We start from the raw sequence: 26,860 nt of genomic DNA on the forward strand, positions 1-26,860 counted from the left end.
TTCCTATGTCGCGTTCAGATTTCAACTACTGATTGCAGATCTCTGCTCTGTTCCATCGCCAAAAATCTGTAAAACAAAATCAAGTGCGCAGAAAAGTATGCAACAAAAATTACGCAACATTTAGCGATAACAGCCTAACTTCTACGTTTGTTGCATACGCAAACAAAGCGAAGTTACTTGCGTTCTTGAGGACTTAGGCTTTTATTCCCTTGTGAATACAAATCTTTACCAATAACTCTGTTATCGTTTAATTTATCGAATTCTCGCAAAGTAATATGCATTGTCATCGGAGTTATTACATGTGCGCAAAATTTCAGCTCAATCGGACACCGGGAAGTGTATCAAATTTAACTTGCAAAATTTGATTAAAGACAACAGCCAAGTGAATCTAAATAAAAGCTTATAAAAAAACTAAATTTCTTTCCATTACTTTGAACGGCTTAACCGGTAGACTGGGTCGATTTATTAACCGATATCGCATCATCGATTTTTCGATAGGATTTGGGCTCAGAAAAAAAAGTTCCACCACGCATACCCAAAAAAATAATTTTCGAGCCTGCGAAATTTCATTTTGTTTACTTTTTTCGACTTTCATTTTTAAGGTTTTTTTCATGACCTACTAAAAAATTTTCATTTGAGTGTAAAATTTTCAATTTTCATTTTCGACCCAAAAATGTCTGCCAAAAACCTTGGCGATAACAGTTTTTGAAAAAAAAAAATATTGTTTTTTATACATATGAAAATTTTTTTAGTAAGTCATGAAAAAAACCTTAAAAATCAAAGTCGAAAAAGTAAAAAAAATGAAATTTCGCAGGCTCGAAAATTATTTTTTTGGGTATGAGTAGTCGGTTAACTTTCGTCCATACAAATCCACCCACCCTATTAAACGTATTTAAAATTGAATAACCTGTACCTAACCTCAACATGGAAGAAGCTCAAAACAATTATTATAAATTTGGGTTACGCGTACAAACGTCACATGACATGCTTATAATTTGTGAGTCAACTTGATGATCTTTTGGAACATGAAATATGTTAAGTTGTATAACCTTTGCTCTCTCTACATGTGACTGTGACAAAGTCGCTGATATTTGCCAGTCATTTTGTTATTTTCTTTTGTTTATTTGTGCAGTTTTGAATTGAATGAGTTTTAAACAGACCTTTATAAAGAAACATGGTAATAGCTCTTTGTCTCAACTACGCACAGTAGCACCATCCAAGGGTTCAAGTATTAGTAGAGCAATTTGGTAACTCATTATTGTTTGAGAGAATGGTATTTAATAGTTTACTTTTTTGCTAGGGTAACTTACTACAGATTCCTCGTAAGCAAACACATTCAAGTTGCATTACATGAACAAATAACAGCAATTATTTAATTATCAAATTAAAATAGCTTTAAGCTCGTTTTACTATTACAGCCAAGTTAGCAGTTGCAATTACTATGTTTATGTTTGAATAAGTTGCTCTACACATCCAGTGGCGTAACTATACCAACTGGGGCCCGTGGAAAATTCTTTTGATTGGAGCCTATCAATACTGTGACGAATATTAGCTTCACTAAGCTGCTACTAAATAAATGCACAACAACAATAAAGCAGCTACTCTTATGTAGAAGGCGACGAAGAGATAAATCACATACACAAATATGTAGTCATCAGCCGAAATAGTTACTCACAAATAGCTGGTAACTAACCACACATGAGCTACAACTTTTCGCGAAATTACTAGACCTTAGGAGAAATGGGTGAACGAGGAAACCGAAAGTATAAAGGCAGCGCAAGCTGAGTAATAACAAATCCGTTTTGATTTATACACGCTATTGGTTGTGAAGTATAATTATGAATTACTACTCCCAAATTAATCTAAATAAAGACCAGTTTGCAATACTAAATATTGGAGTGATTTATTCAATAATTTAGCGATTCGAACGTTAGCAGAAGGTGCAATAATAGTCGGAATTCCACGAAATTCATTACAGTACGTTGCACTCAGTTTAATTTTAACAAACTTGAAATTTTCAGCGTACTCAATTAAACGTTGTAATTGTCCCACTAATGGTCATAGGCCTCCTCTCTTAGGCAAGAGAGAATGGACTGTAGTCTACGCTAGCCCAATGCGGAGTCCTGAATACATTTACAATGAAATAAAAATAACAATTTAATTTCAATAAGATATTTATTAAGTAAAATGTTTTTTTCGAGATTCCAGTTCCGCAAAAGTGTCTATAACATCATACAAGTTTTCAATAGACAGAAAAGCCAAGTTACACAAGCTGTCTTGTCTCATAGTCTCCTAAGAGGGATTTTATCAATTTTAGTTTTGTAAAAGATCGGTCAGCATTAGCTGTAGTCACAGAAATTGTAAGAAACAACAGTAATACAGTGCAGTACTTAAGGAAAGCTGAAAGACATAAAAGGTCTCTTATACATGACGATTTTTCTATTTCATTGCCTTTCTTTGTCTTTTTTATATATCTCAACATATTCTAGAGCTTTGTTTAATAGGTAATAGAACTTTTAAAGTGAAAGGCTGCAAAACACTGGAATTTGAAACAATTTCATTCATTGGCATGAAACGCGATTTCATTTAGTTTATAATGATGTCCAATACTTGATAAAATATGTTCAATTTGAACAAGCTTTCCGGATCTTGGAGACGCTCATGTTCGCAAAGCCCATCAAAATGGCGGCTTACGATCCTCTAGCGAGTTTTGAAAAGTTCAGGGGTGCTGGACCAGTTTTCTGCTACACTACTCGCTTCCATTTTTAAATTTTCAATTTCATGTAGACACCTTTCCAATTCTCCTAGACAAATTTTCAAATGTTTTAAGACATTTGAAAGATCATTGGCTTGAGACTGAAGTACTTTAGAGGCTGCATCGATAGTAAGTAAAATCTTGCAATGAAAAATTAATGGCACAACAGAATTGTAGTTTTCGATCTTTTTTATTAACATAATGTTTTCGTAAGCGAATTTTGGGTGGCCACAAACAGAACTTTTAAAGCTAAATCATAACGTTGTGCCAATCTAGTAGGGTTTCATGCTTTTAATATTATTAATTTATTTTAATTTGTTATTGTTAATTAGTTATTAAGTTGAAGGCTCACTTTCTTTATTAGATATAAAACTTGATAAAATGTTCCATCTTTCGATACTATGCCCAAAAAAATTATAAATTTATTGAATTGTTTAAAAAAAATTTTGCCTTCAATAGCCCTTTCTCACGTGTACGTGTACTTATCTAAAAATTAGTCAACATCTTTTTGTTTACAACTTTTCCAATTTAAGTTCAGAAATTTACAATTCAAGTTCAGAAATTTACAATTCAAGTTCAGAGTTTCCAATTCCAGTTCAGAAAATTACAATTCAAGTTCAGAAATTCTATTTTAAATTTAGAAATTGACAATTCATATTCAGAAAGTTGCAATTCAAGTTCAGAAATTCCAATTTAAGTTCAGAAAGTTTGCCAGAGTTTTTTCTTTCATGCAATTGCAATTAAAATATGTAACATGGTAAATGTTAGCGCTAATAATCTGATTCAAGGATATGAAGGCCTACTATCTCTTAGGAAAGCATTGGGCTTTTTAACTCATTTAAATTAATTTTGCTCACATGAAGGAGATAGCGAAAAAAACCGTTTCCTCTCTTCTCTCTCCTCCTCTCATAAGAGGTCAGTTACAAGGACATACGTCACAAAAGTCACAAGCACATTGATCTGCATTGAGTATGATAGCAGTGATGACGAAATCAAGCGTCCACAATCCCGCAAGTAAGATATAAGTACTGTGTGCACAGATCAAGTCTTCCTCCAACTGCCTCTCGCAACTCTGTGGAGGTCTTCCCTTCCCGCTGCTTCCAAACTGCGGTGTCGACTGAAGTACTTTCGTGGATAGAGCGCCCTCTTGCACTTGTTGCAAAGAGTTATCCTTCCTTTGATTTCTTAGCTCGGGATGTACACGCCTTGGAGAAAGCTTGGGGTACAGTATAACAAAGCCACCATTGTCAACGAAGCATGACCACTTCCGCAAATAACATATAAGTATTGCATTACGTATTATGAATTGGAATAACTTTTGAAAAATAATAAAATAATTTTCTGAACTTGAAATGCAATTTTCTGAACTTGAATTGTAATTTTCTGAACTTTAAATGAAAATTCTGAAATTGAATTGTAATTTTCTTTTTCTGAACTTAAATTGTAATTTTCTGAATTTAAATTGGATTTTCTGAACATGAATTGGAAAATCTGAACTTGAGTTGTAAATTTCTGAACTTGAATTGTAAATTTCTGAATTTAAATTGGAAATTCTGAACTTGAATTGTAATTTTCTGACCTTGAATTGCAATTTTCTGAACTTTAAATGAAAATTCTGAAATTGAATTGTAATTTTCTTTTTCTGAACTTAAATTGTAATTTTCTGAATTTAAATTGGATTTTCTGAACATGAATTGGAAAATCTGAACTTGAGTTGTAAATTTCTGAACTTGAATTGTAAATTTCTGAATTTAAATTGGAAATTCTGAACTTGAATTGTAATGTTCTGAACTTGAATTGTAAATTTCTGAACTTGAAGTGTAAATTTCTGAATTTAAATTGGAAATTCTGAACTTGAATTTTAATTTTCTGAACTCAAATTGTAATTTTCTGAACTTGAAATGAAAATTCTGAAATTGAATTGTAATTTTCTGAACTTTAATTGCAATTTTCTGAACTTGAGTTGTAAATGTCTGAACTTAAACTGGAAAAGGTGTAGTTTGGTTGAAATGCTTTACGATTAACTTGAAACTGTATTATGGTCTTTAGTTGTCTCGCTTTGGATTTTAAGCAGAACTTATAAACACATACTTTTTAAATAAAATAAAATACTCAGGTAAAATGTAAAAAAATATTTTTGAGCTCGCGTCCTCTTGTCCCGGGTCCCTCTTGGGTCGGGGGCCTGTGGCATTTTGCCAGCCCTGCCATCCTATTGTTACGCCACTGTATGGGAGTTTAAAGCCTTACATGCTGCTTGGCTGCCAACATAAAAGTTGACGCCACTGCAGTTCAGGCAATTCAAGCTTTTTTCTTCCAGCGTTTCTACTGCTTTGGTCACGGCTACTGCGTCCGTCTGAAAAACTCTACAATGGATCAGCACAGTATACCGCAGACTTTACTCCTTCCATTACTTTGAAATCAACGGCGTATACGTGTATCGCCTTGTCTGCTATTTGGGCACCCTTTCGTCAACCATCCACCTCTATTGTAGCTTAAATAGCCCCTTCGAAGCGAAGGTACGGAATCAGGTAGTATGTTTGTCCTTTGTTAAGAAAAAAGTTTCATTCCACCTGAAAGTGCTTAATAAACCATGTTTCAGCTTTCGACCACATTTAGAATTTGTGTTACAAAAAAAAACTCAATTCGAACCATTGTGCTATGTAGGACAAGTAACATCCTATACGCTTTATATTTTCAGCATAATATTTTGTTTAATCTGCATAAAATTACCAAACATCTCAAATTGCATAAAACGACTTGGATTTCGTTGTTGATACGGCCTTGAATGATCCAAGGAAGTATTAAGTATATTCCAAAAATGTTTTAAATGTCTTATGTAATAACACTTTTTACCAAATTTGCCCTATATAATCTTTCGCTGTTTCAAGCTTTTACGAGCTATTAATTACCATTTTGTTCGATGCATTTTGACTTATATGTATATGCAAACATGCACAGGTACATATGTAAATACCTGAAAAGGTGTATCTGGAAACATTTTTTTTACGCCATGAATGCAGGAAAGTATAAAACTTTCGTTGCCGGAACGTAATGACCTTGGTAGCTTTTGTTACTTTATATTACTGACGTATTTTTTAAACGTATCCGCATGCTTGCAGATATTTTGTTTTTGTATGTTTAACAATGAACTGTCTTTTGTGGTTAATAACATTTTATTTATCGCATATTAAAGTTTGACCCAAATTGGTTCATTTCATTATGAACTTTTAACTGCTTTTTTCTTCGACATTAGCTGTGTTTTTTTACACGGTTTTATTTAGCTTGACTTAACAGGCTGGTTGGCTGGCTGGCACGAATTTTGTAATTGAAATTTAAGTAACTTCCCGATAAGCTACAAGGTTGAAACTTGGAATGTAGTTCAGAGCCTGATGACAATGCAATAATAAGAAAAAAATCGCCGCTAGGTGGCGCAAGGATCGATATATTCACAAAAATCGTATTTGTGGTTCGATTTCGCCCATATTTGGAACACATAATACATACAAGAATAGAAAGCGACCTATGAAAAACAGTCGCCGCTAGGTGGCGGAAGAATCGAGATATTCACAAAAATCGTATTTGTGGCCTGATTTGGCTCATATTTGGAACACATAATACATACGTGAATAGAAAGCGAAATATGAAAAAAAAATCGACGCTAGGTGGCGCAAGGATCGAGATATTCATAAAAATCGTATTTGTGGCCTGATTTGGCTCATAATTGGAACACATAATACATACAAGAATGGAAAGCGACCTATGAAAAAAATCGCCGCTAGGTGGCGCAAGGATCGAGATATTCACAAAAATCGTATTTGTGGTCCGATTTGGCTCATATTTGGAACTCATAATACATACAAGAATAGAAAGCGACCTATGAAAAAAAATCGCCGCCAGGTGGCGCAAAGATCGAGATATTCAAAAAAATCATATCTGTGATCCGATTTGGTCCATATGTGGAACACATAATACATACATGAATAGCAAGCGACCTATGATGTCAGATTTGGCTCATATTTGGAACAAATATTACATACAGTCCGGTAGAAGTGACATCAATATATTTTAGAGTTGGAGGAGGAACAAGCATACGTGGCGCAGAGTCGAGTAAAGTCTTGGGAAGGATTGTGTATTGAGGAGTTATATTGTAACAAATTGTCAGGAAAAAGTCCTTGTAATAATGAGTCACTAAATGAACTAAATAGAATAAGAAATAATAGGCTATTAAATAAAGACTAAAAACTTGAAAATAAAATAATTTAAAAAAAAATTTTAGTTAAATGGTTTTATTGAAAACAATACTTACATGAAGTAATAATAATACTAAAAGCTAGAAAATAATTAGGTAGGTCCTAGGTACTAGTCGTCACACTCCTCATCGATCTAGGGCGTTGATCAGACAATTAAATAAAAGCGTTGGAAGAGTGAAATTTCTATTGATAGTCATATATAGGACCAACTGAACTTTAATCAGGTTATGCTACGCCTCACATTTTAAGAAATTTCACGCGCCCAACGCTTTTATTTAATTGTCTAATCAACGCCCTAGATTATTTTCTAGCTTTTAGTATTATTATTACTTCATGTAAGTATTGCTTTCAATAAAACCGTTTAACTAAACATTTTTTTTTGAATTATTTTATTCACAACTATATACGTTTACGCTTAAACTTTATATGAACTGCTAAGGGATAAACTTTAAATACACCTCTAAAATTGCTACGCATAAAATTAGTACTACTAAATTTCAATACGCATTATACTCAGATGTAACTGAAATATGTGTCTATGTTTCACCCTCTGCACTAATTCTATGTATTCTATGCACGTCCACTATTTATCACAACTGATTCAGCTATGTGTTATACACAGAAATGCAACAGAGGGTTGTGTCTCCGCTTTTCGGTACACCCTGCTGCTGTAGCTAGTTGTTTAACCACAGCCGCTAGATGGGTCTCAGAAGCGTTTTTCTTCACGCGCAAACGAAACGTATACGCGTGTAAAAAAACACGGCTATTATTATGTTTAGTTTTTACTTCCTTTATATTAGGTCGGTTGAATGTTTGTCGGCTTTTCATACAAATCTTGCAATCGACTATTTAAAACTTCTCATTGAGCTACAAACGTGAAATTTTACACATAGGTTAGAACACCGTGATAATGTAACAAAAGGAAAAAAATCCGGTAGGTGGCGCACGGATCGAGATAATTAGATAAGAGTTTGAAACTTTTCAAACCAGCTTTTAAGTAACTTCTCGCTGAGCTAGAGACTTGAAATTTCAAACTTAATTCAGAGGTCGATGACAGCCAATGATACGATACAAAAAGACTCGCTAGGCGGCGCACGGGATGAGATATTTAGAAAAAACGTACGAAACGGAGGGAATTTTGGGATTGATTTTTATGTAAGTTCTCATTGAGCTACAACTGTAAAACTTCACAGATCGGATAAGACGCCGAGAAAATTTAAGAAAAGGAGAAAAAATTACCCGTTAGGTGGCGCACGGATCGAAATATTTACATAAGAATTTGAAAATTTGGTGTTTTGAGATCGATTTTAAAGTAACTTTTCATTGAGCTACAAACATGAAACCTCAGAGACAGGTTAAGACACCGCGACAAAGGAACAAAAGGAGACAAAAATTCTAACGTAACGCACGGATCGAAAAAACTAGATAAGAATTTAGAGATTTGAAACCGGGTTTTAAGTAACTTCTCGATGAGCTAGAGGCTAAAAATTTAGAGCTTAATTCAGAGGGCGATGATAGCCGATGACACGATACAAAAAGTTTCGCTAGGGGGCGCACGGACTGATATATTTAGAAAAATCAAACGGAACGTAGGTAATTTTGGGATTGATTTTTATGCAAGTTCTCATTGAGCTACAAGCGTAAAACTCAACTGAGAGGTTAATACACCGAGAAAATGTAAGAAAAGGAGAAAATAAAAATAAAATAAAAACATGTTAAGCACTTCCTTTATATAAATGGACAAAAATCAGCGAAAAATGTCTCCTTATATAAAAACGTATTCTGGCTAAACTTTGATTTTTAAATTTTGACATAGAAAATGCAAAAATATTTATCAGAAGTAAAAATATAAAGGTGGAGCGCAATTGATTGACTAATAATATCTCCTTTCCTACCAACTTTCCAATCCAAGTAATGTGCGCTCCTCGTTTACATTTTTACTTCTCATAAATATTTTTGCAATTTCTACGTAAAAATTTAAAAATCAAAGTTTAGCAAGAATATGTCTTTATATAAGAGAAATTTTTCGCTGATTTTTGTCCATTTATATAAAGGAAGTGCTTAACATGTTTTTATTTTATTTTTATTTTATATTTATTTTGTATTAACTTTTCTCAATACACGCCTACAATCTTTCTCATAACTGTGTGATATTTTACTTTTTTGGTATGCTTGGACTTTTATATAAAATGTATAATAGCAAAATAACCCAAAATAGGCCAACATATCGCACCCCCACTGTCTTATGCAAATATTTAATTTATAATTTTGTGGCATAACATTCAAAAACCGGATATAGGGCATTAGCAGATCATTTGACCCGAATAATAATCAGTCGACGACCTTATTGTATAAAAAAAAAATAAACCATTCAAAATGCTTACCTATGAAGGCTTGGCTAAAATTGCCTACTAGAGAATTGCGCTGTATCCTACATGTTACTCAGGTAGCAAAGCAGAGCTCATGGCGCTTAGCTCCCCCTATCACTTCATCTAAGGTCGCCAGCAGCTGCAAGACGTCACTTCGGTCGCAGCTAACTTCGCAAACATACCTCTTATATGCGTACATAGGAACATCAAGGGCAACGTAAAGGCAGACGAACATGCAAAGCTGTGCCCGAGGTAGCGGAGTCGGTATGCACCATTCACTTATATCGATCCAAAGAAACATACATAGCAGATTAAAGAGTTGGCAGTATCCAACTGGTGCGCCTCATATACCAGGAAGGTAGCATGCAGACCTGGCCGAATTACGGTAGCAGGAGAACTGAGGAACTACTAATTAGGTCAAGGAAGAGCAATTTTTAGGTTAACTGTCATAATCACAGGACACTGGCTACTTAGCCTGTATGCCGATATAATGGGGATTCTTTCTAACAGCATTTGTATAAGCTGCGGCGAGAAGGGTGACAAAGAAATAGTCACGCACTATCTGTGTGGATGCCCAGCTCTAGCACACACTCGGTTGCTAATTATGGGCAATTATATACTGCCGGAACTTAAGGAAGTAGCTCTGTAAAAAATATCAACAGGTTCATTGTCCGCACCAAATGTTTCGAATGGAGTATCGACTAGCCTTACTAGAACAGCAGGTGTTGATTCTAGGAGAAAGGTGCATCAAAATGGCGCCCCGTGCACTACTTCAACTCGCATATTTGTTGTCGCGGCGGCACAGCAACCAACCAACCCTACCTGTCGCAACCCTTTCTAATAGGCTTGATAGCGAAGTACGAACGATGATTAAAGACCACTAAGGTAGTACAGTCTATTTTTTAAGCTCAGCTGATAGCGTAGCACATTCGGAACCAAAATATGTGACTTTTTATGGTGTGATTTCTTTAAGCTGATGTTGATAAAATCAACCAAATTAAGGCCCAATTCAATCGAAATTTCCGTTCATTTTTATGTATCGCATAAAGCGGTTGCATCAGCTTTGCATAAATTATTGATTCTGGATTGACCGTTTCAACAGTTAAGTTGAACTGGCCGGCCAAAAAGACCTCACATAGACTTAAAGTGTCCATAGTATGTTTCCACAGTCAAATCAACAACAAAAATGTCGCATCAAATGTAAGCATTAACAATTATTACTGTCACCCCGTGATGCAATAAAACAAACAGGTGGATACAGGAGTTCAACAATAAAAATTTTATCGCCCATATAATACGGCCATGAATTTTAAGTTAGTAAGCAGGGAAAATATTTGGTACTAATTTGGTGCTATTTTACTCCTTTAGTTATGAAATGTGCGGAAAAGAAGCCAAACTCGATATATCAATATGTTGAAAAAAGAAATCAATAGAAAACAAGTAACGAAGTCTAAGTACGGGTGAAACCAAATATTACATAACCAGCTATACACTTGAAATGCTGTTGTTGTTTGTTTTGTAATAATACATATACATATGGTTCTATTATGAACTAATTTTTCTTCGAGCTATGGCTCCCGAAACATAGAACATTGCTTAGTCATAAAAGGGGCGGTGTTACGACCATTTTTTAAAATTTGAAGTTTTTCCTATTTATTGTTATAAATCCGCTTGGGAAATGAAATACCATTGATATAAAGCTCTTTTTTTGCAAAGATATAGCTTATTTCATTCGTGCACGATCCTTCTAAAAATCTTTTCTATAAAAGTGGGCGTGGTCCTTAACCGATTTCGTTAATTTTTCTTCAAAGCATTCCTTATAGTAAAGGCAACCTCTCTGCCAAATTTTGTTACGATATGTTTAACGATTTTTTAAACTTTTTTATTGATTTACATTTCATAATATTTGTAAAATTGATTTTACCACAAGTGGGCAGTGCCACGCCCATTTAAAAAAAAAAGTGTATCAAGACCCTCAATATCAGTCCACACGTCAAATTTCAACATTCTCGGAGTATTATTTACTAAATAATCAGGTTTTTGTTTTCCAAAATGGTATATATATAAAAAGTGGGCGTGGTTATTATCCGATTTTGCTCATTTTCAATACCAATCTATTCTGGGTCCAGGTAAGCTCGTGTACCAAATTTGGTGAAAATATATCAATATTTACTCAAGTTATCGTGTTAACGGACGGACGGACGGACATAGCTCAACCAAATTTTTTTTCGATACTGATGATTTCGATATATGGAAGTCTATATCTATCTCGATTCCTATATACCTGTACAACCAACCGTTATCCAATCAAAGTATTAAAAGAGGAAAGGAAGAAGGAAAAGAAAAAGGAAGTTGGAGGGAAAATAAGAGGTTGACAGGAAGAGTGGCAGTTAGAATGAGAGTTAAGTAATAGAGAGAGATGCAAGAGTAAAAGTAAAATGGGGAGATTTACGTTAAAATGATAGGTATGGGCGTATTAAGTGGATCGATTAAGATAAACTGATAAGAAAGAAAGGGGTGATAAAAACAGAGGGGAAGGAGAGGATGAGACAGAGATAGATAGAGAAGGTAGATGGATGGATAGAGATAGTCGAATGTATCGGCTTTACTCATAAGGCTGGAAGTATTTCATGTTGTTCAACACGTTTTCAGGGTTAACCAGTACTTATAATATTGTTTGGTCTTTGAACCGTATACCCCCAATACGGTATTGTCATATTTTTAACTTCGCAGATTCGCACCAGCATCTTCACGTTATTGTACTAAATCGTCAATGACATCAACGGTCTGTTTCGATACTCCTTACTTTTGAAAAATGTGGCACTTTGAAGGTCCAGCCATTCAATTCCGTTGACTACAACATTTGCTTTTCCTGTAAGGAGCTCCGTTATCATAATGCAGTGAAATGATATCCTGGGAGTTAAAGCCAAAAAATTGAAGTAGGTAATGCCAGCGCACCTTATTTCTTGTACAAAAAGCAGCCGACGAAAATACAGACCGCAAGTCATTTTCCTGAACGTTGTTTCACATTTCAGAAAGCCACGAATGTAGCGTTTTTTATAATACTGAAAAATTAATTAATATCGCTGACAAGTCAGGAAGCAACACTTTAGATTATGATTGGGATTACTGCCCAATACGAGTCACTTGTCTTCACCTCTCTGGTTTATTGCATCATGCTTTCACCATAGGAATATAATTGAAAACCTTTAAAATAAAAGAAAAATAACTGTTCATATGACACGAGATTTCTGTGGCAACATAGTCATAAGAACAAATTGATGAGCGCCGTGAGCGCTTGTATATATCTCCCGGTAAGGGAACTAACCAAGACTGAAGTAATTTCGCCTCCAAGCTAAAAAAAATGCAAGAGTTCCACATGAGCGACCAAGCTGTATAAACCATGAGTAGAACCAAACGCGAGGCTGCAAAGTGTCGAAGATCCTGTGCAGGTCTTATGACCTTAGACTAATACTGTTACTCTTTTTACTAAAAGGAGCGGATTGGATGCTGACTAGACACTGCCTTTTGGCCTACGTGCTTTTAAATTAGGCCTTGTCAGTGATAGCAGATGTAGGAAGTGTGGGTTACTGGAGGAAATGGTAGAGCATGGTCTGTGGTACTGTCTTGCGCTCTTCAGGTTAAGACTCTGGATATTAGAGTAACCCGGCTACTACATTTAGAAGACGCAAACTGCATAGATTCTAGAAATCTTCTAGTATTTGCCCAGAGGCAATAGGTTTTTCAATTAGACGAAATTTTTTCTAATCTCGGTCGACCCTCGGCAGTGTTTGGCAAGCGTATTTCTGGCATGAAAATCTCTCAGTGAAAACTCATCTGCCTTGCAGATGCCGTTTGTAGTCAGCATAAAACAAGTAGGTCACATCCGGTCGCGCAAATTATCGCGCCTTATTTTATTTCTTATTCGTTGAGCAAGCTTCTGGTAACACTGTGGACTCATTCAATGTATGTTAGGTTTAACATATCCAAAGAGTGAATAAGCCTTACTGAATCCACTACCTTACAAAGGGTAAGTGTCTGCCCAACGAATCGATGCTCGCCTGTGCAAAAGCAGAATTGAGACGCTAGCAGAATCCCGGGTACCCTAGAGGTGAACACGACCGGTTCAATTGTAACTATTCGGATGCTGTGATTCGTATGAGAGTTGCATGTGATATTAGAATGCACCCGAGCCCGCATGATCCTAATCATAAAATAATTTGACCATCCTCGATCCAATTACATTCAAGCTTTAAATGCTAAAGCTTTAAATGCCCTTGGCTGTCAAAGTTTATGTTAAATTCTCTAACCGTAGCGTAGCGCAGCACCGCATCCTTAATCGCCATAAATGCCGCTTTAAAGACACTACCGTCATCGTTCACTAACATTGAACTCCTGTCAAAAAACCCCCTACAACCTTCGCTTCGAACTTTGGCCCTCCCGTGAACCAGTAAACTGGTCCACTGCCCCAGCTTAGCCCCATATCTTATTCCTCTTTCGAGTGTATGAAGGTGTTGTATGTGAACAAGGGGCAGGTTTCGGCTTATAGTGGACTGCCCTACGTAGAATAAATTCGAAATTGGCACAAGCAGTTTCATCAATCACCGGACCACAGCCGCATTACCCGCATTATGCAGTATTACATTCAGGGCCATGGTGGGCATTGTTCTCAGAACGCAACTGATTCCAACTAGCGTGTACGCTATGCAGTGTCCAACATTGTCAAAATGCTCGCTTTGGCTGTTGAGGAGTATCGGCTTGGCCGACACCTTGTAAAGCTTCTGTCCGACATTTGGGGGGCGCTTTAGTTCTTTCCGATGGGACCACTGAAGCAGTACAAGGCAACCGATGCCTTTCTGACCTTATCTCCACCAATGAGTTTACAAGACAGCTGAAAGAGCACAAGTAGTCTTTCCCGTTTGAGAAAGACAGGCATTCCTATGCCCAGCAGTTCAGGGAAGGGCTCCTATGTAGCCGGGACATAAGGATAGGACTATTTTGTTTTCATAGCTTATAAAAAAACTTTCATAAAAGTATCTGTGGAATATAACCTTATCTGGGCTGCCGTTTCAAAAATGCCCCAACTCCGACAATGTTTGAAAAACCTCCCATCTCAAAACTGGTTTGAAGAACGCCGTATCGGAGCATAAATTCAGTACATTTTGTCGTGAGATAGGACGTTAAAAACAAATTCTAAGATAGGGCATTATTCAAGCGATCTCTGAGATACGGCGGTTTTTTTTTTTTTGTGTTTCCGCGCCGATTTTAGCTTGAACAGAGTATTTAATATAAGATAAAATCAGCACAAACCGAAAACCAAGTTCGTTGATGGTGTTCATATTCAACTTTTTTTGCATTGCTTTTTATATTATTCCATTTTAAAAGTAAACATTTTCACCATAACTTCATTAACATTTTCATTTCTCATTCAGAGCGATCAGGAATCACCAATATTCATTGAAACGTGCAATGGCCCACCTCCTTTGATAATAAACTTCTTTCATACGCAATTGCATTAACTTTGACTTTTTTCTCTCTCTCTCTCTCTTTTCACCCACAGCTGTGTGCCCTCGGCACGCTCTCCTTCCTTACACTCGTCGCCAGCAAAGCGCTACTCGATCAGCAAACTGCCGAGTCGCAAGCCAGCAGCGCTAGAGTCGCACAGCAACGTCTCGGCTGGGATCACGACGAGCATCACGAAGTACATGAGATACACGATCATCATCATGAGCATCATCACGATCCAGGCTTTTGGAAAAAAAAAGTCACATGGAAAGAAGGTTGGAAAAAGATATGGAAACCAGCGAAAAAACAAATTTGGAATCCATCATGGAAACAAATTTGGAAACCCGTCTGGGTGCCAGTCAAGGTGCCGGCCTGGAAAGACATCAAAGTACCAGCATGGAAACAAATATGGAAACCCGTTTGGAAGGAGATAAAAGTACCCGCGTGGAAAGAGATACAAGTACCCGATTGGAAGAAGATTTGGAAACCTATATGGGTGCCAACCAAAGTGCCTGCCTGGAAAGATATAAAAGTGCCAGCGTGGAAGCAAATTTGGGTGCCCGTTTGGAAGGAAATAAAAGTGCCGGCGTGGAAAGAAATACAAGTTCCCGAATGGAAACAATATTGGACACCCGAATGGATTAAAGTGGGCATACCCGGTGAAAAGTATTTGGGTAAAGATCCCGAAGGTTGGGAATATACAAGCCACGATTTGTGGAAAAAGAAATTGATTTGGAAATCGCATTGGAAAAAGATATGGAAGCCAGCGAAAAAACAAATTTGGGTGCCCAGCAAGAAGCTGGAATGGAAAGAAGAATGGAAACAAATTTGGAAGCCAGCCAAGAAGCAAATCTGGGTGGATGATAAGAAACTGGAGTGGAAGGAAGCGTGGAAACAAATTTGGAAACCAGCTAAGAAACTCATTTGGATACCAGATAAGAAGCTCGAATGGAAAGAAGCATGGCAGCAAATTTGGAAGCCAGCGAAAAAACAAATTTGGGTCGAAGATAAAAAACTCGAATGGAAGGAAGCGTGGAAACAGATTTGGGTGCCTGGTTGGAAGGAAATTTGGGTGCCTGCATGGAAGAAGATTTGGCGTCCAGTCATCATATCCGAATGGTTTCCCACACCAGATCATCATGATCACCATCATCACGAACATGCTGAGCATGACTGGGATCGTAAAGATACATTTGCAGAAGGAGGTGAAAGGCAGCTACGGAAACGTGACGACAAAGCGACGCAGCTCAAACCAGTTGCAAGCGCTAATTTTCAAGCGGCAAAATCGACTGAAATGAAAACCTCGCCAGCGGTAGGCGGACAGCCTGTGGCATCAACAGCAGCACAACAAAGCAAAAGCTTTAATTTTCCTGGAGCGTAAAAGCCGTTTAAGGACTACGTATAGTCCTTGTACATACTTTGGTTGTTGTGCTTAAAGAATACGCCATTTTAATACGATAATATAAGGCGCTTCATCTTCAGACAACAATTTCATTTGTAATGTAAGCTCAAGTACAGTCATGAGTAATTCAAAATAAGTAAGCTTCACTTGTTGTTATTGTAAATATTTATTCCAGTCGTTAGAATTTAAGTCTTTTCGAAATCTATATAGCATGTGTAACATTTATTTAAAATGTATTTCTTAGGTTAGGTCCCACTTACTGCCAAATATTCGCACGCTAGTGTAGATACATTTTTCTATATGAGCACCATTTGCTCATTACCATCAACTTGCATTCTATGTTCTTTTGTTCTGCTTGCTGAAATCTAAATTATATTTAAACCCAATTAAAAATTGTTTAATTTATTTTTAAGTTTTTCTACCAATATGAGAAATGGCAACTCTGTAGTACTTTATGTGCTAACCAAAATGAAGGTTAAACAAAATAAAAAAGTAGAGAGAACTTTTTTATACTAAGCAAATAACTAAAAATTAAAATGTGTTTGAATTTATTTCAATAGTTTTTTTTTTTAATATCTTAAAATTTTTTTTCATAAAATGTATATTTCTTGTAGGTCGCCGTTTTATGAGATGGTGGGCAAACAGATTCTGCTCTATGGGGTGCTGGTCTGGCGGAAAGCACTGGACACGGCGAGCACCTCCAAAATGTTAGTGTCAGTGCAACGGACAGCGCTGATCGGTATCAGTGGCGCATTCAGAACAACACCTACCTTGGCACTGAATGTCATGCTGAACACACATCCAATATACATTGCGGGAAAGGCAGCCGCGGCCCGGTCGTTGATCAGGCTTCGTGATATGGGCTATGGGCTTTCTGACTTCGGACTCTGAAGCGTTCTTACCAGTTTCGACTTTATACCGGACAGGACGGACTATTGTATGCCGATAACTGCTTCCTATATAACCATCACCCCAGTCATTCCCCCGAGAGAGGAGTGAGGAAGAGGAATTATCTGGGGGCAGGGGACCGGTTAACTTGTTCACGGATGGGTCGAAGTGGGACGGAAACTAAATGTAAGCCGCAAGTTTAAGTTGGCTGATCACTGCAGTGTATTCCAAGCGGAAGTTGCTGCGATTAAGGATGCGGTGAATAAAATTATATCCAGTGCAACTACGGTTAGGGAATTTAACATCTACTCTGATAGACAAGCGTCTATCAAAGCCTTGAGTTCAACTACAGTGCGATCGAGGAGGGTCTGGGAGTGCCTGACCTCGCTTGTGATTGCATCGAACTATTTTATAATTAAGATTATCTGGGTCCCGGACCATAGTGATATCCCGGGTAAGCGTCAAGCGGATCTCTTACCCGGCTGCAGTACAACTGAACCGGATTAAGATGGCTGTAGAGATTTCGGTATTCCGCTGGCCACCTATGGATTGCTCCTCCATAGCTGGACCTCGAATGAGCTCGTTGGGTGGACACCACCTCTTGCATTGTAGCAAAATATTTTTGTCCGAAAGCAGGAGATCTGCCGAAATAATTGGGTTCACTGGGTTATGATAGGGCACTGTCCCATGGGTATCCATGCGGTACGTCTCACTATACTGGAAACTCCATCCTGCTGTAGCTGTATGGAAGATGATGAGGTGGAATCACCAAATAACTTTATGCTTGCTTGCCCAGCTTTTGCCAGAACTAGGCGAAAGTACTTCGGTCGCGACTCACTTGGATCTCCCGATGATTTATCCAAGGTTAAGATCGGTATAATTCTGAACTTTATCGTTGCTACCCAACGATTATCTAAGTAGCTAGATCTACGTCACCGTTATTTTAGTTGTATGTGGTATCACAACGGACCTTCGTGTTGTCCAAGTGAGCTTTCCTTATCAGGGCAGCTACCACCTAATCTAACCTAACGCGTATTAGGAGTTAGTCCAGAACTTCTCCTTCGGTGAAACTACGCTTTCATGAGACATCAGTATTTCTATTTTTTCGGCAGACGCAACAGTACCAGTCCCTAAGACCGGGGTTTTGTTGGAAGCCTCCCTGGAGTAAGTGAATGAAGGACAGTCTAGGTCGCCGTGGTATGGTGGTAACGTACTCGGCCTGTCACACCTAAGGTCCTGGATTCAAGTCCCGTGCAAAGCAACATCAAAAGTTTAGAAAACAGTCTGAAAAAAGTTTTTATAAGCTGTGTTACCCCTCGGCAGTGGTTTCGCAAAACTTTCCGAATGCATTTCTGCTATGAAAAGCTTATCACCTGTCTTGTAGCTGCCGTTCGGAGTCGCCATAAAATATGTAGGTTACGTCCCGCCAATTTGCAGCAAATATCGCGGCAAGATGAACTTTGCTAGTGAAGGTCCCGACTAAGCTTACCAGGTCTGAAAATCAAAGCACCATTCAAGTAAGTACTTTGACGGCTTGGTTCTTCCAATTCCTTAGAAGCTGGTTCCACGTAGAGTCAAATTGTGTTGCGAATCGATTTTGTCTAGAGGTCAGGTGGTACTCGATCCGTTATAATAAATGCGTGATATAAAGACCTGAATAAGATCCCGATATGACCTCAAAACCAACACGAAATAACCCCAAACTGACCCCAAAGTTACAAAGGAAGAGTGTCAAAATACAATTTTCCCGAAATTACGCCGTAGTGGTCCAATAATGGCCCGTAAAGACCCACAATAGTCCTCAAATATTCAAGAAATGACCACGAAGTGATCCTAAAATTAACTCGAAGTGCTCCAAAATGAACCTCATCGTATCATAATCGCGAAATTACATCCGGATAACCTCGAATTAGTTTCCATATCATCCTGAAATGACCCTAAATTAACCCTCAAGTGTCCTTAAATGATCCGAAGTGATCCAGAATCATCCTCAAATAATACCGAAGCTACCGTGGAAGGATCCCGACATATTCTCTAAGGTCAACACGAAAAAGCCACAAAATTATCACGGAAGGACCAAGAAATATTATCCAAATTACCCCTTAAGGACATCCAAATGGCCCCTCAATGATGCCGAAATGAGCCCGATGTAGCACTTAATTTGACCCCGATACGACCCTGAAGTAGTGCTAAGGATCATACCAACCAAAAATCCAGAAATTACCTCGAAATAGTCCATGAACCATGCCGATACGACCCCGAAATTATCTCGAATGATCCACTAAACCATATCGATATGGCAACGCAATCGTCCCCAAAAGCCTTACGGAAATAACATCGAAATAATTCCGAAATTACCACGAACGCGCAAATTACAATTTATTTGTGGTATCGCTCCCCCATAAACATACATTATTCGTAGTCTGCTAATTGCTCTGCTCTAAAGCACGACATAGCTCATAGCAGAGCCGCAGAGCTATGGCTCTGCTCAATGCTCTATTCATGTTTAGATCCGGAGCACGAGCAAAAACGAAAACTCGAATTAAAAACAATACAAGGAAATCATTCAAATATTTTATTGAACCTGAGTTCCCCAGGTTCATAGGAATAGTCAAAAAATTTGTTTTTCATACGCGTTTGTCGACTTAAATTTATTGCAAATCAGCAAAGACATATTGCTTATGCAAAGGAACTAAATTTTGGAGAAAGTTGACCAATCCCTGTATTTTCTTTTATAAACTATTCAATCTCACTCACAATCGTTCGTTTTGCGCTTTCTTTCCACGCGCTACTACCACTATGGCTGGTACTGTAAACAGAATCATAACTACTCCGATTGCTACCGCTACTTTTAGCAACGAGTTTACTAAGCCCAATGTAGCTTTTGATCGCACGTTGATCTCGACTACTAATACTGGAGGAATCATCACTCCTGCTGCTGCTGCTACTCCAATCACTATTTGTGCTATCGATGACACCGTTTTTACTCACTTCCCATTCGGGCAGCACTTTCGGTAGGGGTACCCATTCATTTTGCAATACGGGACTCCAAACTTTCTTCCAAACAGGTAAATAAATTGCTTTCGGGCGCCAATATTTTACCCACCGCGATTTCCACTGAACGTTTCTTTTCCAAAAGCCATCAGCTGATGGGTCATTGGTGATAGAATGTTTTACACTGTAATGACCCCAAGTAGAAATAAAATTTTGATCAATTTGTTAAAAAAAATATATTTGCCTACTCTTAGGCGCTACTCACATTTCTGTCTGTTTTGAGGTATATGCTGTAGTGGGTGTGTAAAAAAGTAATGCGAAGCAGATGACGAAAAGACTGCTACAACCGGTATGGTGAATCGCAAGAAACTGTAAGTAAAATTATGAAATAAAATTTTTCAATTTAATTAATTCGAAATACTTATAGAAAATACTATAGGTTTCCAAGGATTTACAAAAGTGTTGCTGATTTTTTCACTTCGCTGCCGTGGTCATGAAAATTTCCTGCAGGCGCAACTATGCTTTAGAATATTCCTTTGATCATTCGAAGTACTCATTCAGGGGAAATAGCTTAAGTAGTTCAGAGATGTTACGATTTTCAATAATGGCTCGCGTACTCAATTTTCAGCGACATTTCTATTAAGAGAAAAGCATAATACTCTGGAATTTTGGTGCAGTGGTTAGTTTGTTTACCCCACTACGTCTTGTCCACTCAAAAGACGGCAGGATTTGGCTTATCGAAACGACTATGGCTACCCTCCAGCGCGCTAGTGGGCTTAGAATATATCCGCAATAGGTATGCCTGCCGTAAGAGGCGACTAAAATATCCAAATGCTTTAAGGCGTTGTGTAGCGCAACCTTTTCAAAGAGATACCAGCGCAATGTATAGCTTCTCCAAAGCATTTGTCAATCTCACCTACTCGTGGCGAATCCTGTTTCTGTAAGGATGCGGCGGGTTGGGCTAGATGGTTCCATGTGGTCACATTAAATCGTTCCCCACATGGTCGGGCTTATACCTTATTCTAATGGTATTTGTTATCGGAACGTAGCGGATCTATATCCGGCAAAGGACTCAACATCGCTAACACTCTCCAAAACCTTTGGGGACCATCTTTATTGCTACAAAAACAAGCACTGAGGTAATCAATGAGCAAGGTACGTTTCAAAAAACTTTGCCAAATCCACTGCGCCCTATTCATGAATAGAGTTGCCGACAGAATGAGCCGACATGCAATAATAACAGCAATAAGAAATTCTAGTGCATGACATTGCTTCTCTCGGATAACTTTCTGACATAGTAATACCGAAAATGGCTCAATTACTGATAAAGTGACCCTAACTAGGTTTGAAATATGTACATATGCGGCCGCCGTGGTGTGATGGTAGCGTGCTCCTCCATCCACACAGAAGATCCTGGGTTCACGCCACGGGCAAAGCAACATTAAAATTTTAGAAACAAGTTTTTTTCAATTAGAACAAAACTTTTCTAAGCGAGGTTGCCCTTCGGCAGTGTGTGGCATGGACTCCGAGTGTATTTCTGCCATGAAAAGCTTTCAGTGAAAACTCATCTGCCTTGCATATGCCGTTCGGAGTCGGCATAAAACAAGTAGGTCCCATCCCGCCAATTTGTAGGAAAAATCAAGAGGAGCACGACGTTAATTGGAAAAGAAGCTCGGCCTAAAATCCCTACGGAGGTTATAGCACCATACATTTATTTATTTTTGTGTACATAAAAGAATATATGGGCGCCTTTAGATGATAGTCTTGAAGATGGAATTCAAGGCTACACTATAAGGCAATCAACTTTATTTACATCATTTGCTGGTTAATTCTCAAGGTCAGATTGGCTAAGTTCAAGAAGGAAGATCAAGGGGTATCTCTCCAAATTTTACAGGGCTGAGCACTATTTCGTTAATGCTTCAGCGATAGCGTAGATCAAAACGCTTTTGTAGAAACTACTTTCATTGTTGTTGTCCGGGACGGACAAAGCGACTCGCATTTCTGCAACCATGTTTTCTATAATTGGTTTCTTAACCCCCAAGACCTCTACCAAGCAAAGTAACGAATATATTTTCACGTTATAATGAACACATATCCAGAATTCTTGCCAATTTCGCCTTTATCCCTCTGTGCCGAAAACTGCTCTTATTCCCAATCGATACAACTTAACCGTATGTGGTGGGTTTTCATGAATACAGAATTCCATTTGCGTTCGCAAACCTTGATTGAGGCTTTAGTATACTTGACATTCCTCACAGCTGCATGGTAGACGATGAAGTACAAAGATAGAGTTACTACATGCTTGACTGTCCAGGTTTTGTTGGAGGTAGGGGACAATACTTCGTTTTGGCCTCTCGCATGTCATCCGAAGCATCTATGCAGGGTCCATATAGTTCATATTCGAAATAACATGGTTGGTACGCAGCGATGATCTTAGTAATTAAAGCTTGAATGGAATGAGGGAGGTCGTTTAACCTCTTGAAAAGCAGTGCATGTAATCTTCCATAGTCAAAGTCGGATTTTTAATAAGAGACCCCATTCACATAACATCAAAAGCGGAGAGCTTTGCACCACCAATTCTGCATAGCTTTTCTCTCTAGTACTCCAAGGGTTGTTGTTGTTGTAGCGTCTTATCCGCTTTTGACGAAGGTCATGATTCTGAGCTATACCTCGTGAATGGTTTACACTTATAGAGCAAGAAAAAAACGGGGGAAAACCCGCGAAAAAAGAATTGACACACATCACATCTTCGTTGATTTTAAAGCAGCCTTCGACTGCACGAAAAGGAGCTGCCTATATGCCGCTATGCCTGAACTTGGTTTCCCCGAAAAACTTAGAAGGGGTAAAGATGGGTTTGTTGGTGAATGAGGACAAAACGAAGTACCTGCTGTCATCGAGCAAAGAGTCAGCGCATATGCGCCCTGGCAACCACGCTACTGTTGGCAGCCATAATTTCGAAATAATAAAAGACTTCGTTTTTTTGGGAACCAGCATCAACACTAGCAACAACATCAGCACTGAAATCCAGCGAAGAATCAATCTTGCCAATAAATGCTACTTTGGACTAGGTAGGCAATTGAAAAATAAAGTCCTCTCTCGGCGAACAAAAATCATACTCTACAAGTCACTTATCGTACCCGTCCTGCTATATGGGGCAGAAGCATGGACCATGACAACAGCAGATGAAGCGGCTTTGGGAGTGTTCGAGAGAAAAGTTCTTCGAAAGATTTATGGACCTCTACGCGTTGGGGATGGCGAGTACCGAAGAAGATTTAATGATGAGCTGTACGAGCTATACGCAGACATCAACATAGTCCAGCGAATTAAAACTCAGCGGCTGCGCTGGCTAGGCCGTGTTATGCGAATGAAAGATGATGCTCCGGCCAAGAAAGTGTTTCTATCGGAACCCGCCTATGGAAGCAGAGGTAGAGGGCGGTCCCCACTCCGTTGGAAGGACCAGGTGGAAAACCATTTAAACTCCCTTGATGTGACCAATTGGCGCCGGTTGGCGGAGAGAAGAAAGCCTTGTTGGCGTTTAAACGATTAAGAGCCAATTAAGTAAGTAAGTATAGAGCAAGATATTGATACGTCGGTAGAGTAAGCTGATGTTCAGTTGCCTTCTCCGTCCAAAGTACGACTAATGGAAAATAGGGCATCTCACCTTAGATTTCTGAACACTACTACAGAGTCTGCTATTGAGCATCAAGATAAGCCAAATTCTGAGCTTTCTCTTAACGAAAGGAAGATGATTGTATATATGAATATAACTTCCTCGTAATGCTTAAGTATAAAAAAATTCTGGTGCAGAAACACCAACACCTTCGCCAGAAAGGCATCTCTGAGCTTAAATAAATATTAAATGCAATCTTTTCTGTTTTCCTGCGGTGATCTCGACGTCCTTTTTTATTCTCAACTACTTTTCGTATTCAAGCGTGATTTCAATTATTTAATCAGAGCATTTAATTTGTGAACTCACTTTTATTGGCATTTTCCGATTTTTTTCTGCGACACTTAGAGAATTGAAAGTTTCTTAAATTTCTTTCCTAAAATAAAATAACACAACATCCACGCACTACAAACTTTTGTATGATAATAAAACTCGAGCACTTTCTTTCGACGCTATAAATATAACCCAAAATAACGGCAAAGCTTTGAAGTGTGTTCGAATTTGAGAGAAAAGTTAAAAACAAAATTGAATGAAAACAAAGAAATTTAAATTATTACGTAGCTTAGTGTTTATGGCTTCTTTTCACGTGCTGCACCATGCAGTCACCTCATCCACGCATGGTAGTCTTCATAGCATTTCAATGACACTTATGGGATCGCAAAGCAATCCAAACTTGCAGGCAAATGTACTCAGTTGCGTGCATTTCAGCGCGATGCTGGTGTAATTTAAAATTCTTGACTCGTACACGGTGCGACGGTGCGACATGTACGACTTAACACAATCTATAACATATAGCATACGTGTAAACAGAAACCAGCGTTGCCACAGGTAAATTTTGCAAAGAGCAAACCGCAACAAATGTGTCAAAAATTAAAAAAAAAAATAATTTTTTTGCTGCAAAATGAGTTTCCGAAAACGTAGCTGGGTTTAGATTTTTTTTCTCCAACAACTCCACAACTTCTTTACCAAACTATTCGAATAGTCGAATCGGTCTCTATTCGAATGGTGATAATCGATTATTTTATCAAACAACTTTTGTTAATCGACCAATCGACTATTCCAATACGATTATTCAAATAATCGATTAACAGGAATCGGGTATCGGTTACTATAGACCTGTTTTTAGGTAATTTAAATTTAAACCTCTTATGTCAGTTTTTACTCTTTGGTGAGCACAAAATGGTCTTCCTTTAAACCACTTATTCTCCTCACATGGCTCTACTTCACCAAGAAGTGTTCTGGAATGCAAATAAGCATTGGAAAAACTTCGCTCAGGTCATAAAGAGATAGAAGGTAACGAAAAGTCAAAGGAAGGTGCAACACTCGCAGACTCGACGATAGACGTGGCAATTCATTTGGGAGAAATCAAAAGGAGACAAGAGTTGCATATGACCCATCAAGCAGGAAAGGCGTGGACAGAAGCGCGTGGCTGCTAACATTCTAAGATCATGTGCAAAGCCTACGATATTAGACTCAAATTGGCTCATATTTCTGAAGAGAGAATACTTTAGGCTCACGATTGTCATACTGACTGGATACTGCCTTCTGGCAGTAACAGCAAGTGTAGGAAGTGTGAGCTGCTGAAATTGTTGAGCACGTTCCGTCGCCAGGTCAAGGCTCCAGCTATTAGGGGCGGCAGAGTTCCCAAATCTCGGGGCAGCAATTGAGCTTGGTCCTAGAAAACTGCTAGTATTTGGCAAGAGGACGGAATTATTCTATAACATATGTCCTGGCATCTGATTGGGGTTCTTCCGTTTGGTCGTCAAACAAATTCTGGTAAAACTATGGACACATTCAGTCTATGTGAGGTCTTTATTGAGCGGTCAATTCAACCTAACCTAACCTGACATGGCTCCTCGGATATGTTCATCACACCGAAATATCCTCTATTTTACTTAGCTTTAACCACTCTATTGCCCACTGTGGAAATAACGCAAATGTCAAATTCAGAGCACATACTTTAACCGTTATAAAACATATGCACGAGTACTATGTGAGTTGCATTTTTCAATTCACACACCCAAAAGGTCTTTTGAATATTAATCAAATCAACGAGAGATTTTGTGTCTTACGTAATCAAACAAATACAATCCGTATAGTTGCCATATTCTTCGGAATATGAACAAGTTTTATTTGGCATTTTCTGTCTCCTTTGTGTGTAAAAAAAAAGTATTGGGAAGAGCATGTCAGGCAATTCTCGACCATACGAGTGCTCATGTACGGCGAAGTCGTTGACGGTGACAACATCATATGAGATTAGCCTTGGTGTACTCTAGTAAAAAAAGGAATGAATGATGGTTTAGTTGAACCAATAAAAATCCAGCGACTTCGCTTCCCTAGCCATAATAGTCAACTAGCATAGCACGAAGCCAGTGAGGCAGTTGCACTTTGATTGTCTATATCTAAAAACTATACTGTGACGAATATTAGTAACACTAAGTGTTACTCACATCACTAATCTGATACTAAGTAAATAAAGCCACAACAATAATAAAGCAAGCTGCTACAGCAGTGGAGAGATACTCACAAAAGTATGCATTCATCAGCAAAGTAGTTCCCACACATTCACATGCATAAAACTGAGATGCTCACAAAAGTATGCAATCATCGGTAGAGGTGTCACTCACATTAACACGCGCATATGAGAAGCTATAAACGTGCATCTGTATTTTATAGCTGGTGAGTTTATAGCTGGTAAACAAGTAGTAAATTCTGGAAGAAACGCCTAGAAATTAGCGAACGAGGAAACCGAAGAGTATAAAAGCAGCAATAGTTGAGGCATGATCAATCAGTTTGATTTAAGCACGCTAGCAGTTGCGAAGTATAAGTGTTATTGTGAAGTATTTTCAAAGTAGTCTAATAAAGACCATTTTGTATTATTGAATATTGGAGTTATTTATTCAACAATTTAGCAATACGAACGTTAGTAGAAGGTGTAAAATAATCGGGGTTTCCATAAATTCGTTACAATTGGTGTCAGAAGAGGAATTGTTGAATAAATTCTGAAGATTTCGAATACAACTTGGACAT

The 26,860-nt window shown here is 38.1% G+C and overlaps 2 protein-coding genes across 2 annotated transcripts in view; one reads left to right on the forward strand and one right to left on the reverse strand.

Moving 5' to 3' along the window:
- Positions 1 to 16,818, forward strand: part of LOC137247084 (uncharacterized) — a 37,934-nt gene extending 21,116 nt beyond the window's left edge. Inside the window, exon 2 of the mRNA XM_067778150.1 lies at positions 14,935 to 16,818. Coding sequence (XP_067634251.1) covers positions 14,935 to 16,260 — 1,326 coding nt within the window. The 3' untranslated portion in view covers positions 16,261 to 16,818. The remainder of the gene's footprint in view (positions 1 to 14,934) is intronic.
- Positions 16,447 to 26,493, reverse strand: LOC137246126 (uncharacterized). Its single transcript, XM_067777218.1, has 4 exons — positions 26,458 to 26,493; positions 20,429 to 20,532; positions 19,927 to 20,347; positions 16,447 to 16,646 (listed from the first exon to the last, which is right to left on the reverse strand). Exons 1-4 carry the CDS (start codon positions 26,491 to 26,493, stop codon positions 16,578 to 16,580), a joined length of 630 nt encoding a protein of 209 aa, XP_067633319.1. The 3' UTR covers positions 16,447 to 16,577.
- Positions 26,494 to 26,860: the final 367 nt, after the last annotated feature.

The sequence above is a fragment of the Eurosta solidaginis genome, chromosome 3 (genome assembly GCF_040869045.1).
Source record: "Eurosta solidaginis isolate ZX-2024a chromosome 3, ASM4086904v1, whole genome shotgun sequence".
In the NCBI taxonomy this organism is placed as follows: Eukaryota; Metazoa; Arthropoda; class Insecta; order Diptera; family Tephritidae; genus Eurosta; species Eurosta solidaginis.

Excerpts from the sequence above, each read along its gene's own strand:
- LOC137246126 (XM_067777218.1), bottom strand. The coding sequence starts at position 26,493 with ATGCACGTTTATAGCTTCTCATATGCGCGTGTTAAT. Across the intron at positions 20,533-26,457 it reads TCTCATATGCGCGTGTTAAT|TTTCTTGCGATTCACCATAC; the intron begins GTGAGTGACACC and ends TTTTACTTACAG. Across the intron at positions 16,647-19,926 it reads AAAGCGCAAAACGAACGATT|ATTTCAGCAAGCAGAACAAA; the intron begins GTGAGTGAGATT and ends AATATAATTTAG.